Source organism: Ursus arctos, unplaced genomic scaffold (assembly GCF_023065955.2).
Source record: "Ursus arctos isolate Adak ecotype North America unplaced genomic scaffold, UrsArc2.0 scaffold_11, whole genome shotgun sequence".
In the NCBI taxonomy this organism is placed as follows: Eukaryota; Metazoa; Chordata; class Mammalia; order Carnivora; family Ursidae; genus Ursus; species Ursus arctos.
The window spans coordinates 1811022-1826745 of record NW_026622775.1 but is presented as its reverse complement, the minus strand read 5'-3'; the positions used below and the strand labels follow the sequence as shown (position 1 = coordinate 1826745).

The 15724-nt window shown below is 35.2% G+C and overlaps 1 protein-coding gene across 4 annotated transcripts in view; it reads left to right on the top strand.

Annotated features, from left to right (window-relative positions):
- Positions 1 to 15724, top strand: part of PPA2 (inorganic pyrophosphatase 2) — an 80646-nt gene that overhangs the window by 50739 nt on the left and 14183 nt on the right. For 2 of the 4 annotated variants that reach the window (XM_026499114.4, XM_026499113.4), the window contains 3 exons: positions 1686 to 1813; positions 4211 to 4296; positions 11626 to 11695. In XM_026499114.4, coding sequence (XP_026354899.2) covers positions 1686 to 1813; positions 4211 to 4296; positions 11626 to 11695 — 284 coding nt within the window. Of the gene's footprint in view, positions 1 to 1685; positions 1814 to 4210; positions 4297 to 11625; positions 11696 to 12310; positions 12467 to 15724 lie in introns of all 4 variants that reach the window. The other 2 variants (XR_006409597.3, XM_044384222.3) reach the window with 2 other exon arrangements.

Below are 15724 nucleotides of genomic sequence, written 5' to 3'. Positions count from 1 at the left end.
AAATAAATAAAATCTTTAAAAAAAAAAAAATATTTTACAGAAGTGGAACATCTTGGTCAGGCATCCAGGGAGTTGATCAAGTAGATCTCAGTTAAAAGAGTTTGATTGGTAACTAAAAACAAACTGAAATAAATTTAGCTTGATTATATAATAGAACTCTGATTATTCTGATTAGATTATTCTGATTTTTATTGTTGGGTTCGTTCATCTTGAAAATACATTGTGTAATTGTTATAATAGAAACTTCTATGTGAAGTTAACTCCAAGTTTGGAAATAAATGACTCCTAGAGAACTGCTTTTCTTAACATATATTGTAAAAAAAAATACATCTAATGAAAAAATCTGGAAGTGGATGAAAGTGATGGTTTTACAATATTGTGGGTGTACTTAATGCCAGCAAATTGTACTCTTACAGTAAATTTTATGTTGTATATGTTTTACCGCAATAAAGAAAACTAAAAAGTACATCTACACTTATATTCTTTTAACATAAAACCCGTGACAGTGTAACTGTACAGCGTAGAGAAAAAAGCAGAATTTGTGGAACTAGAAGACTTGTATTTATATAATACTAATTATGTCATGAATGTATTGGCTAAAGTTTGGCAATTCTTTTGCATTTTCTTAATGTTTAATATGAATGTACTTCTTCTCAGTTCTCAGTTTTATGAAGAACAAATGAGGTCTTTTTTAAACCGTAAATCCAGTTTATAGATTGTAGGTGTAATTTTTCATGTTTTCAGAAGAGTAATTAATTGAACTGGCAGTTGGTTTTGATATAAGATTTTCGGCTTGAGGCATTTGCTGTTGAGGTTTTTAAAATGTTTAAGTTGTGTATTTTGAATTTTTTGGTTGGTTGGTTTTTTGTGTGTGAATAAGTCACAGTCTGGTGGAAAGTAAAGATTTCTAGTTTTAATGTAGTTATTCCTCATACTTTTTTTGAATTGATATTTATTGGAAAGGATACATTCTTTGGAGACCTCTTCTGGGGAAGAGTTTGTTATTAACACAGTAATATTTCCAATTATATTTAAATGAATGCCCTCAAAATGTGATGGTTGAGCTGTTTTTATGGTACTAGAAGTTAAAAATAAATCCTGGAATTCATTACAGAACTCGAAGTGAAACACTGAGCCATCCAGATATCACTCTGTTTAAAATTGCCGTGTTTGCATTCTCTTTCATACTCTGCTTTATTTTTCTTCATCAGACTTCTACCACTTAACATCGTATATTTGTTTGTCTATTTGTTTTCTATCCCCTACTATATAAACCATGAGAGTAGGGGCTTATTTCTGTTTACTGTTCTGCTTCACTGCTTAGAACAATGTCTTAACAGAATGAGAAGGTTACTAAGTATTGGGTGCGTAAGTGTGTAAAACCCTGTCGTCTGACTTTAGCATATTCTCTTCTGGGGACTGTGCTCTCCTTTTTATCTTCAGTGGTCTTTTAGCTTAATATTTCTAAAACGCAGATCCTGATGTAACTTACCTTACTCTAAGCCCTTCATTGCTCACAGAACAACATCAGTCCTTAAGTATATCTCTCTTAATCTTACCACATCGCATGTTGGTGATTTTGCAGCAATTGGGCTGCAGAGGTGGACTCCCGTCAGTCCAGTGCTCTACCATTAATAAGAATGAATTTCCGTTTTTAACAAAATATTTTGTTTCTTCACTTGCAGATATTGATGATGTTAAGAAATACAAACCAGGTTACTTGGAAGCTACGCTTAATTGGTTTAGATTGTATAAGGTGCCAGAAGGAAAACAGGAAAACCAGTTTGCTTTTAATGGAGAATTCAGAAACAAGGTGAAGATGGTCATCTTTATTTTAAAACATACCTTGTGATACTTGTAGGATAGTTCTTTCAGTTTGGGGGGTTTCTTATGTGAATATTTATGTATAACATGGTAACAAAAGTGCTTTATACTGACTTTAATATTTAAGGACATTATTTGATCATACATATTTAAAAGGATTTTTTCCCCAGGAGATTTAAGTGAACTAATAAATCTTGATACGTATATATATCAAGCTTTATTAGTTCACACACACACACACACACACACACACACACATATATATATATATATATATATATATATATATATATAGACATCTCCCTCATCTCAGAAAACGAAGGATTTCCATGATTAGTCTAACTCTGCAAATTGTGTATGAATAAAAACCTTCCATTTCTGGAGAGGAGAAAGTTACTTACTTTACTTAATGTGAATCCAAGGGGCTCCTTAAGAGTTCATTCTACCATGACTGACTCAAGCTGCTTAACAAATAAGATATCACTTGAATTATCTTACTGTCATATGATTTTTCTGTTAGAATACCACAGAGTTACCATGAAGTGTCTGTAATATGACACAAATGGAGAAAATGGGCCAAAGACATCAAGTCTAAGTCATGGAATATTTTTTTAAAGTTATCACCACTATATAAATTACACATTACACACCAGCACTTAAGTGGGTACAAATAAGTAAGGTATGTTTTATAGTAAAATAAGCCACGTTAATGGAAACTTAAAAATTATGATAAATATCTTGTTTTATGAGAATTTATTACTTGACCTAGTATTTTTGAAAAGGCACAAAGAATTCTTAAGATCTTGAGGGCTTTGTTCAAGATTTATTAAATGTAGATACAAAACTATTATTGTCAAATAGATACTCTTAAAAATATTGAAAATTTATAAGGTAAATTATTTTTTATCTTTTTTCCTGTAAAAAAAAATTTTATATTTTATGTTTGAACTTTTGTGGCTCCTTATTGCCTCAGGGTAAGATTGCCAAATCATGAATTTATAGAGTGAGGTGGTTTGGGGGGGGTGGTTTTTTTGTTTTGTCTTATTTTGCTTTGTTTTGCTTGATTTTGATAAACATTGATTTTTTTCTGAATGAAGACAAGATCATTTATACAACCTAGTTTTGGACCATAATCGTCTTATGCATTGCTTTTTACCACTTCTGTTAAAATACAGTGCCTAACTCAGGAAAATTAAGTCGTATCTGTTCACCATGTTTGAAAAGATAACTCCTGTGCTATCTAGATTTTTCCTGCCGACCCCTTTTAAGCAAGTGGAAAAGTGATTCTAGATAATCATAATTATCTGAATGATTTGGTTAAAAATCTTTCCTTATATTATCCGGACAATAAATTGGCTTTTTGTCCCATATCTTAAGTGGAAGTCCCCAGCATCACCTCACTGAGCCATACTCCTTCATCTCATGCAACAATAGAGCTGAGAGAACTTTCGTTTTTCAGAAGTAAATTTCTCATTATTATTACATCTTGGTTCCCAAGAGTCTATATTTTCTTCATTTCGTATCATAATGTGTTTAGTTGTAATTGAAGGAGAAAGGAGGTAGTGCGAATTAGTTAATATATAAGGAGTCTCCTTAAGGAAAATGAGCAACATTTGGAGGGGGGGGGAATCAAAAGAATTTGCTGCTTTGGAATAACAAAGTAAATGTTCCTTTAGATAGTCTTGCTAGATATCTAGCAAGAGGTATATATTGTTGGTTTTGCATTTTGGGACACAGTATGAATTTATACTAAAAAAAATTTAGAGAATGTTTAGGAGGTTTACTTAGACAGTGGATATTCTAAAATGATCATACAGTTAGACTACAGTTTTGATGATGATGAAATTAATAGGTGTACGCTTACTTAGAGGCAAGGGACTAGACGAAGCACTTTGCGTACAACTTATTTATCGTTTCAACAGCTGGATAATTTAAATCAGGTGTTGGCAACTTTTTCTGTAAAGTACCGAATAGCAAATATTTTAGACTTTGTAGGCCATATGGTCTCTGTCACAACTACTCACCTCCGCCATTGTAGTGCTAAAGCAGTCATAGGCCGTGCACAAAAAATGGGCATGACTGTGTTCAGTAAAACTCTGTTTACAAAAATTGGTGGTGAGCTCGATTTGGCCTATTGGCCCAAGTTTGCCAACCCCAAATCACATTATCTCCATTACCTTCTACTTACAGATGAAGCAGTTAAGACTTAGTGAGGTTAAGTCACTTGCTCAGAAGTCACACAGCTGATAAATAAGGATGCCAGAATTTATACTCAGGTTTGCCTGAGTCCAGAGCTCGTATTCTTAAAAATAAGCTGTCATCATGAGAATAGTTCCATGTAAGTATAATGATGTGATCTTTATGTCTGTTTTTGGTTTGGAATTAGGCTTTTGCTCTTGAAGTTATTAGATCTACTCATGAATGTTGGAAAACATTGCTTATGAAGAAGTGTGATGGAGGGTCTATAAATTGGTAAGAATTTGTCTTTTCTATGTAATGTTATTTTATTATTATTGGTACTAAACAGCCATACTAGTCAGATCTGATGTTTTTTTTAAAGAGTTGCAATTTTTTTTCATTTAAAAAGTGCTTATGGAAAGCAATACCAAGTGCTAGACACTGTGAAACTAGGAAATGACATGGTCCCTTTTCCCAAGGGATTTATAGTTTAGTGGGGGGATACTGTTGAGTAAACAGGAATTTTAATTATAATACATTGTGTGACATGTGCCAAAATGGGGTAGAAAAAAATTAGGGATTTTTCAATATGCAAATGGTTATTTTGTTTATGTATAACTACCACATCATTTCTTGATGAAATAGTAATAAGCCTTTTTATCCAGCATGGTCTGGGTCACTAGCTGATTGATGAAAGGGAATCAAACAATAGTAACATACATAACTCAAACATTGTATTCTATTTTATTTATTTATTTTTTTAAACCCTCACATTGGTTATTCAGTGAGATTTCTTTTTTTTTTTTTTTTAAAGATTTTATTTATTTATTTGACAGAGATAGAGACAGCCAGCGAGAGAGGGAACACAAGCAGGGGGAGTGGGAGAGGAAGAAGCAGGCTCATAGCGGAGGAGCCTGATGTGGGTCTCAGTCCCATAATGCCGGGATCACGCCCTGAGCCAAAGGCAGATGCTTAACCGCTGTGCCACCCAGGCGCCCCTGTATTCTATTTTAAAACATTTAAAATGTACATTTATTTACTCTTCTTTGGATATAGGGCTAAGACCTTTTCTATATAGGTTCCAAATAAATTATATATATTCCAACATAGAATAGAAAACCAAGATAAGATCCTCTAATCCTTAAACTCCTTACAGTTAAAAACTCATAGATTATTAGGTTCTTTTTTCTAAACCTTCTTTACAGTTTTCTTACCCACACCTACTTTGAGACCAAGTTATTATAGTGAGTCGCCTTTATTGAGGCTTTTTAGCCTTAGTAGTTTCAGAGCCTACGTAGTGTTCATAGCATCTGTTCTCTTTCCACATTCCCTTCTCTGATGAGCATAATTACGGCTTTAATTATGAAATAGTTACAAGGGCCACTCACATCAACAGGTTCAGAAACAAAAACAACGGACTCTTGATAAGCCTAACTGTAGGAAGCAAACACAGATAGTCATTCTATAGCGTTTGAGTACTACCCAGCTTCATTGTCCCCTTCTCTGAATCAGAAGAAATCGGGAAGCTATTCACTCCAGCAAATAGTGATTTGAGGGTCTTCTGCCAGGGACTGTGCTGATATGAGGATTGTTGCTGGGACTATAATACATAGAGTCCCTGGCCTTTTGGAGCATGAACTCTGGGAGTCAAGAGAGACATTAAAGAAATCATTAGAATAGGGGTGCCTGGGTAGCTTAGTCAGTTACGCATACAACTCTTGATTTTAGTTCGGGTCATGATCTTAGCATTGTGAGATCAAGCCCCGTGTCAGGCTCTGCGCTGAGCATGGAGCCTGCTTGAGATTCTCTCTCTCCCTGTACCTTCCACTCCCACGCTCTATCTCTTTCTCTAAAAAAAAAAAAAAAAAAAAATATATATATATATATATATACACACACACACACACACACACACACACACACACACGAAATTGTTAGAGTAATCAGGTGGAGTAAATAATTAGTCTGAAGAAATATTTTATCCAGTCATCGAGAGGCTTATCTTGCCTACGACACAAGTGCTTGCTTGGACATTATACCTTCAGATTCTGTTCTCATGTAAGCTCATGTGACACTGTCGGTTCATTGATCTTCTCCTTTCTTCTTACCTCTTACACAGACCACTCTTTTTTTCAGCATAGTCTTAAATTTAGGTGATTGTTTCTAATTTAAGTAGTACAGTTTATTAACAAACCTGGGCATAACTGAATGCTTTCAAGTCCTGACTATCCTAGTAATTAGTAGACCTAGGTATTCTTTATGATATTCTGAGATGTTATAAATGAGATATTCATGTGGTGAGCTCCTCTAAAAAGAAGGGGTCGCTTGGTGTCCAAACAAGTATTTGCTTGCTGTTTACTTTCACCTCCTTCCTTATGGTACTTTCTGAAAAGCTTTTGCAGTCCGTGAAGGGTTTGTATGTTTTCCAGGTTCCTCAGCTAGAGACTATTGCTTTGATTAGTTTTTCTGTAGCTTGATGTCATTCCTTCCATGCTGAGTCTAATTATCTTTACTCTGAGGGTAACTTTATTTGTACGCTCTGGAGTCATTTTTGTAGCCTCCTAGGTGATGATAAGGATTATGTTAATAGTAAGAATTGACATTTATTGAACTTTGTACTATCTTTTGGGTTCAAAGTGTTTAATATGTGTTATCTAATTAATACTCACAAGAATGCTGTAAGATACTTATCATTGTCTCCATTTTACACCTGAGGAAATTGAGACCACCTAGAGATTAAGTGATCTAAAGTCACACCCAGTGGTAGAGCCAGGATTTAAGCCAGATTCCAAACTTACTCTCTTACCAGCTATATTCTACCTGTCTTTTCAAAGAAATACAACTAAATACTAGCTTAAAATTTTTCAGGATATAAATTTCTGGGTATAAATTTTATGCATCTGGATACTTTAAAGTCAGGATCTTCAGATTTTAGCTCGTTTTGTCCATTATTTTCTTATTTTTGTCACTACTTGATTTGTAAAAATATATTCGTAGTAGTAAAGTTTTTATTTCCTTTAAAGTCTTAATAAATTGCTTCTTTCTCTTAATTCCTTAAAAATATACACTGTAACTGATCAGCAACCTCCCCCCTTCCTATTTAGCCTATTTTCCCTACTCAGTGGAGTTTAGGTCCACATTTTTTTTATCACAGCATTTCTCTCAAGTCATGTAGAGTGTGTTATAATTACCTAGGAAAACCTGGAAAATTCAAGTGCGTTGTCTCCTTCTTTAAACCTAGTGAGTTAGGATCTCTGAGGAGTAGGGTCTAAGCATCTGTATGTTTTACAGTTTCCTACGTAGGTGCTTCTGATAAGCCTCTCTGCTTAAGGACTATGAAGTCCCAACTTCTCATAGAAGAGCAAACAAGGCCTTCTAGGATTTGGTCCCTGCTCCCTGGCTGGCCTCATTTTCCATCACTTCTTGCCTCTTACTTCATGCTCCCACAACTTAGGTACACTTGTCACTCCACAAACACCATGCTCTGATTGACCTGCAGGCCATGCATGCTATTTCCTTTGCCATGATTGTCTTCTCATTTCTTGAACTAGCTAACTTGCTCCTCTTTTTGAGACTTAGTTTTTACTTTACTTTCTCTAGGAAGCTTTCCCTCAGACTAGCCTCGTGCTAGCCAGCATGCCAGGTCACGGCGTTGCTTGCTCCCTGTGAACTTCTGTCATTGCATTTACCAGTTACTAACTGCTTGGTTTGTGAATTTTTCTCCTTTTCTGGCACCTAAGTTCCTCAAAAGCAGATAGATAAAGATACCTTATTCATCTTTATATTCCTTATTCCTGACATGTGGTAGCCACTCAGTAAATACCTGTTGAAGTAAATTGTTGACTAATATTTTAAAACCAACAGATATTTGTTGGTTTTCAAACGTAGTATGACTCTTCTGCTTCCAGGATCCCTGCATTTATTAAATTCTGTAATTGATACTTTGAGTACTCTTCTTTATGTTGTTATTTTTATTCTTTTTTTCCCATTGCTTAGTGTTTACTCTGAAAGCTACATATTCTTTTAACAGAGAGAATTTTATTATTTCTATTCTTCCCTAAAGTAACTTTCCACTGTGTTGTAAGAGAAATAGAGTTTTTGCCATTTGAGTTTTACTGTTCAGCTCCTCTTGTTCGTTCTTCCACCATGGCTTATTTATCTACCTTATTTTTAAGAAATCAAAATGTACGGTTCATTTTGCCAGGTTATTTTATTTCACTGAACATTATTCTGACCCATCTGTTTTCCAAATTTTTCAAGTTTTGATTGATTCCCAGATGCACTTCTAGAACGTCTGAGTTTTTTTAATTTAATTTTTAATTCAATTTTAATTCAGTTTTACTTTATTTAATTCAGTTACTTGTCATTTATATACTCATAAGTTGTTTTATATTGTAACCACTTTCTTGTTTAATTTACTCTAGATAGTACTGTCAGAATTATCTTTGACAGATAAAAATGTGATGTCATTTTTTTGCTTAAAAACTTCTTGTGGCTCCCTTTGATCTTGGAATATAACCCAAGTCTTCTGTATATTGAACAGTATGTCCAGACCTACTTTTCCAGCCTCATGTTCTGTCCCCTCCTATCTCATTGTCTTGACTTGACACGTAGTAGGTAGTTTACACATGCTTACTGAGTAACTATAAATATTACATATATATAAATATGTTCTTCCAAATTGTGTAGGTCTTAAAATTGTTTCTTTTTAACCTTTCTAGAAGAAGGCATACTTGATCTGTGTATGGAGAGCTCCACTTCTTGGCTTTCTATAGATTTACTTCAATGTCAGTTTTTTTCTGTCAACTCTGGAGGTTGTGGTCCAAAATCATTGTCATTCTTATCTCTTTACATTTTTTCTCTCCTTTTTTCTTGACTACTTTGCTTTAGAATGAAAAGCCTTGGCAAATCTGTATCCTGGACACTGTCTTTGAGGAGTCTCATGAGTGTGAGCCTTTGTCTAATTTGAGATTGTCTCGAAGAAAATACTTTTCTCTTTACTAAAACGTTCCATATTGCTCACCTTGTAAATTTCATCTTGTGTCTGTTTATCATTTGCAGGTAATTTTCTATTTCTGTGTCTTTTTATTTAGTCAGTTATTTTGCACTATTATGTATCTATTAATGCACCTTTTTATTATTTTTAAATGGAGGTTGGTTTGTCATCCACAGCGTTTTCAGTGTTGCTGATTGTCTAATGTCATGTCAGCTTATTTTGGTCAGCAAGATTGTGTATATAATGTTTATAAATGTAGAACAAAATATTTGGTATCTTATCATAAAAAGGAAAGCAGCACATTCTCCTTAGTCCTTATTTTAAATATCATTTATGATAGACACCTTCACCTTAGTCATCCTTTAAATGATTACACTGCCTGTCCTCTTGCAGACCGTAGTCATAGTTTAAGACTAAAAAGAGCCCTAAGTATTATAAACTCCACAGGGGCTCCATGGTTCAATATTGTATCCTCAGCATCTAGACATGTCCCTAATATTTAGTATAAGAATAATTTTTTGAATCAATAAATATGAATCAGTACTAACTTTTTAGGGCCGATTTACAGAAAATAAAAATGTTTCCTGATAACATGTCTTCAAACATTCAAAGTACATTAAATCCTGAGGGAAATAAATTACAACCCAGACTGTATACTTTATTAACTAAAAGGATGTCATTGAGGAAGTTGGCACTGTTTTTAGCTAATGCTAGTAGAAGAGCCTATTGGAGAAAAAGTAAACAAGAGGCTTTGTGATCTCTCATCTTTATATTGGTGTGTCTTGCAAGAATCTCTTAAGTGTATTTGTATATACCTTCCGTTTCATTCTTGAAACAGCCATACTAATAATTTGTCCAAGGTGAAAACAGCAGAGCCTCTTGGCTCTCCTCAGTTCCATTGGTTACTTGTCAAGATATTTTACTGGAGGTAGTTAAAAAGTTGTTCAGAACTTTAAAAATTTACATTGTTGGCTTTAATATTGACTCTTTTCTACCACTTGTCAAGATATTTTACTGGAGATAGTTAAAAAGTTGTTCAGAAGTTTAAAAATTTACATTGTTGGCTTTAATATTGACTCTTCTCTACCATATCTGTTGATGGTTTGCTTTGTTGTAGGAGCAGAGGGTTACTTTAGAAATAGGTTATCAGATTTAACATAAAATACTGGATAGCCAGTTAAATCTAAATTTCAGAGCAATACATCTTTTTAACATAAATGTCTCATGCAATATTTGAGACATACTTATACTAAAAAATCGTTTGATCTTATTTGAAATTCAAATTTAATTGGGTATTCTGTATTTTATCTGGCAACCCTATTTAGGAAGACTGCCCTGTTCTTATACCATCATTTTCCCAGAATTTCCAGGATATGTTTTACTTTGGTTTAGTTATAATGTTAAAAACATTATATTTAGCATCCACCATGCTTTCTTCAGAGGACTAGCACTTAAGACCTCGCAGTGTCTAATTTTTTGCCTTGTTCTTTTAAAATTTAGTTTTTACATACTTCAGGGAAACATCTGACTTATAAGGCCTTACCTTTTTCAGTTTTTAGCCTACTTAAATATGGGCTGTAGAGAAGAGAATACAAAATAGTCTTAAAGATCATGCCAACTTGCATCAAATTTTATCCATGCCAAGAATGAAAATAAATCCCACATTGTGAGTCTGGATAGAAAGCACAACAGCCGCTTAACTGTAATTGCTGTATACCCAGTGTCTGATTACAGACAGATGTAATTACAAAGATAAATAAATAACTAGACAGGTCTTTTTATCAATATATCCCAAAATATTTCACGAAAGCCATTATGAAAATGCATTTGATAATATATATCTCTTAGGCCCACTTGGAGGGCAAGTACGTGTTTGGGTGTGTGTGTGTGTTTCCTCTTCTCAAGGGATCTGCTAATTACTTTTTCCTTTGGTTTTAACTCCTCTACTGCCTCTTTCTGTATCCATTTTAATCTGATTTCTTTGATGAAATTTTTAAAAATCATTCTTAATATGTTTGGGAGGAATGACGCCTCTGCTTTCATCCAGGAAGCAGATGCCTCTGCTTCCCCATCGTGTGGGAAGGCTTTGACCATGGAAGGGGCTCCTGTCAACACCTCCTTGACCTTCCCTCCCCGTAAGGAAACCGAGTGTTCATATTCATGTGCTTTCCTCTCACCCTCTTATCTTAGCCTTCCATACCTATCTGAGATACTCCATAGCGTCTTTCACTGGCCAGCTACAGTGTTTATCACCTCACTTAGATGAAAATTCTTCCTTATAGTCATCATCCCATGGGTCAGGTTTGGTTTTTCTTTTCCTCACTAAAGGCGAAGTGTAGGTGTGGTGTACAGTCTTTTATATACCAGGAGATTATTTAAATTTGTATACTATTATTTAAATTTAAAAACAACTCTAGAATGTGCAGTGCTGTGGAGCACTGTATTTATAACTTTGCCTGAAAGAATGTATAAATATCTCAGTTTATATTCATTCAGGTCCTTTTTCACTGGCTGGAAATAAATTACTGGAATTCTGCATTCAATGTGGAGTATTGGAGTTGGTTTTCTTTTTGGTAATTGCTTCTTTTTTATCCCAATTAATAATAACTTCGTCTTTTCCTCTCCAGCACAAATGTGCAGGTATGTGACAGCCCTTTCCATTGCACTCAAGAGGAGGCAAGATCAATAGTTGAACTGGTAAGGGGCAAATATTCAAAGCATCCTTTAATCTTACAAACTTCATGGGGAAATCTAGCAGAAATTCTGAAAAATCTAGCAATGAAATGTATCAAGTCTTTTGGGAAGCACAGTTAAAACATAACAGTATAATCTTTTTTTTTTTTTTTTTTTTTTGATCTGGAGAATTAAAAATCTTTTAGTTGAATTTTAAAATTCTGTTTTCTAAAGTACATTAACCACATTGGGGCACCTGGGTGGGTGAGTTGGTTTAAGTGTCCGACTCTTGCTTTCAGCTCAGGTCATGATCTCCTGGTCATGGCTCTGTGCTCAGCAGGGAATCTGCTTGAGGATTCTTTCTCTCCCTCTGCCCCTTTCCCCACTCATGTTCCCTTTCTCTCTCTTTTTCAAAAAAGATTAAAAAAATAAGGTACATTAACCACTTAACTAATTTCATATGAAGCTACTTTTCTTAATATCACCAATTTATTGTTTATATGCTTTAATCTCCTTGTACTGTCCTGTTCCATGAGTGACCCACCATCCTGTGTCTAAATTGTGATTGGCTGCTGGTGCATGTGCGTTTTGACTCAAGAAAAATGAAAGAACACTATTTTTCCCTTTTCTCCCATTTAGTTGGGCTGTCTTGCAAGCTCTCCTTCTAGCTAAGATGATATCCTTGAATTTTTACATATCTTAGTGATGAGGCTGCCTGGAGTCAACTGAATTTTTAGGAAATTAATGCTTGATGTGGAGAGCACGAAATAAGAAAATTCACATTCAGATAATCAGGTAATACTGCCATATAAAGTGTGTTCAGGAGTGGTCGTAGGCTAGAAATCCCATTTATAAATTAAGCTTTTTCTAATCTTAAACTAATTACGAGATCGAAACTAGTGAATTTAGGTCTTTACTTCAGGAACAATAAAAATATTTACTCACTATGGCTGCTTTGAATTTTTTTCCCCACTAATTCATCAGCTGTTGAATTAGTACCTGCTGTGTGTGGTAAGATTCTAGGTACTGGGGATGCAGTATTAAGACAAGAAAAACCTCTGCCCTTGTGTAGCTAACATCCTAGTTAGGGAAATGGATAATAAATACGCAAGGAAAATATATACAGTTGACCCTGAACAGTGCATGGGGTTAGGGGTGCTGACCCCCTGCATAGTTGAAAATCCACGTATAACTTTTGACTCCCCAAAAACTTAACTACTAGCAGCCTATTATTGACCAGAAGCCTTACTGATAACATAGTTAACACATGCTTTGTATATGAATTATATATTATGTTATTACAATAAAGTAAATTAGAGAAAAGAAAATGGTACTGGGAAAATCATAAGGAAAATACATTTATGATATGTACTGTATTTATTGAAAAAAAATCCACTTTTAAGTGGTCTCGCAAAGTTCAAACCCCTGTTGTTCAAGGATCAACTGTAGTGTGTCTGAATGCAATAAATACTGTTATGAAAAGTGAGCAGGGCAGAGGGGATGAAGTGCCAGGAGTGGGATTAGAGTTGTAGTTACTAAAAAGGGAGTCGGGGGCAGCCTAACTAGAAGAAGACTGATATGAGTCAAGATTTGTAGAAGGTAAGAGTATTAGCCAAGTGACCATCTGAAGGAAAAGCGTCCCAGGCCACAGTCCCAAAGGCCATGAGACGAAAGGATGCCTGACATGTTCAAGAAATACCCAAGGAACCGCAGTGATTTGTGGAGTAGAGAGAGTCTGGGGGAGACAGGAGGAGGTGAGATCAGAAATGTTTGGATCTGGGGTTGGAAGTGGTCACAAATTATTTTGAAAGACCCTGTGAAATAGTCTGTAAAGACTGTCTTAAGACATTTGTTTCTTCTTCTGAATGAGATATGAAACCCCTAGCTAGTTTTAAGTGGAGGAGTAATCTGAATTGTCTTAGATGTTGACAAGATCACTCTGGCTGCATTGGTGAAAATGGATTATAGGGAGGTAGAGAAGATCTGGGAAGCCATTATTACGAATACAGGGTACAATATCAGTTTATTTTCCCCAAGTTTTCAGTTTTGTATATATGTAGGTTATATTCTGAACTTAGTTCTCATCAATATTTATTATTACTTCTTTAAGAAGAAAAATAAAGGAAAACAAAAACCTTTTTATCTTTGTCCAGGTAGTCTCTCTCTTCGTTAATCTCAGATGAAAACTATTCCACTTCAGTTTGGGATTTATAAATAAGACGTATAAAATAGATCCTTGTCTTAAAATTAGCTACAAGATTAAAGTTTCTATCTTACATCTTGTTTTTTATTTGTTTCCTATCATATTATTAGGAAAATAATCCTCTGGAAAAAAGAATAATTGGGAGGATATGGATGTGATTTAGATAGTTGGATCTGAGGAACAAGATTAGAATTCAGAAACATTAATATCCACCTTCAATTACATGGTGTGGTAACTTTGATGTGCTTTCTAATAATGAAGGAAGTGCTAAACTGACTTTTCACTGAGAATCCAAATGCAGAGAAATCAGTCCATCTTTACTACCTCTAATGGAGCATATCGTACATGGGATTTCACCATTAAAAATGTGTAAGTCGAAGAATTGCTCTATTAGGAACATCTAGTGACTCAGGAACCCAGATTAGATAATACTTTCTTATGAAAATTTTATTAACTTGTAATAACGAAATTCTTTGTAGTCAGAGTATTTTGACTTGGCATTTCATCTCTTCAGAACCACACAGATGTTTGAATCAAAATTATTCAGGTATATATTCCCAGATCTCTGTGTTCTACTATATACTGAGCATTGCATTGATGTCAAATTACTATTAGTTTTTGTTTGTCCTTTGGTTGCTCAAAATAAAGACATTGATGTTATCCATCGAACTTGTTCACATTCTGACCACATCCATCCTGGGATTATGTGAAATCAAATTATAACCCCAAAGTTTAATGGATTTATTAGAATGACTGAATGCATTCTAACAAGTTTAATCAACAAGATCTATTTTGATAGAATACTCAGGATGAGTTGATTAGGTGAGATTTTAGGATAAATTAACTGCTCTGGCGAATGGGTACTTTTATTTTTTATTTATTTATTTATTTTTTTAAGATTTTATTTATTTATTTGACAGAGATAGAGACAGCCAGCGAGAGAGGGAACACAAGCAGGGGGAGTGGGAGAGGAAGAAGCAGGCTCCCAGCGGAGGAGCCTGATGTGGGGCTCGATCCCATAAGGCCGGGACCACGCCCTGAGCCGAAGGCAGACGCTTAACCGCTATGCCACCCAGGCACCCTGAATGGGTACTTTTAAAATACAAAAAGAAAATACATGGATTAAACTTTTGAGTGATTCATAGAACTGTTACAGGAAGCATCTACTCCTGAGTATGTATTGATCAAAGCACAATTAAGTGTAAGTAGCATTGAGATTTAAAAATCATTAAGTAGGGGCACCTGGGTGGCACAGCGGTTAAGCATCTGCCTTCGGCTCAGGGCGTGATCCCGGCGTTATGGGATTGAGCCCCACGTCAGGCTCCTCTGCCAGGAGCCTGCTTCTTCCTCTCCCACTCCCCCTGCTTGTGTTCCCTCTCTCGCTGGCTGTCACTATCTCTGTCTAATAAATAAATAAAATCTTTAAAAAAAAAAATCATTAAGTAGTTACCTGATCATATGTACAGGTCGAGTAGGAAGAGTATTGTCATTATAACCAAGAAAAATAAAAGCCAACAACCGGATGAGGAGTATTTGGAAGCATTTGAGAAACGAAACAAAATAGCTACAGCAGTAATTTGTCTTGCATAGGTCAGGTCTTAAGAAGGCTAGTGGATCTGAGGAAGATAAGGAGAATTGAAATGATCAAAAGAATTACGGGATTTTGTTGATACATGTACATGTTTGAATTACTTACAATCATGAAAGGCAAGGCCGTGTCAAAGCAAGACATGGTGTGGAGCTCTCCACAGCCTGGGGTGCACAGAGGCGGAGAGCGTGGAAGGCCAGGCCACTGCGTGGGTCTCTGGCAACAGCAGGAACAGTCTGTAGTAGTTCCACCACAGGACCAC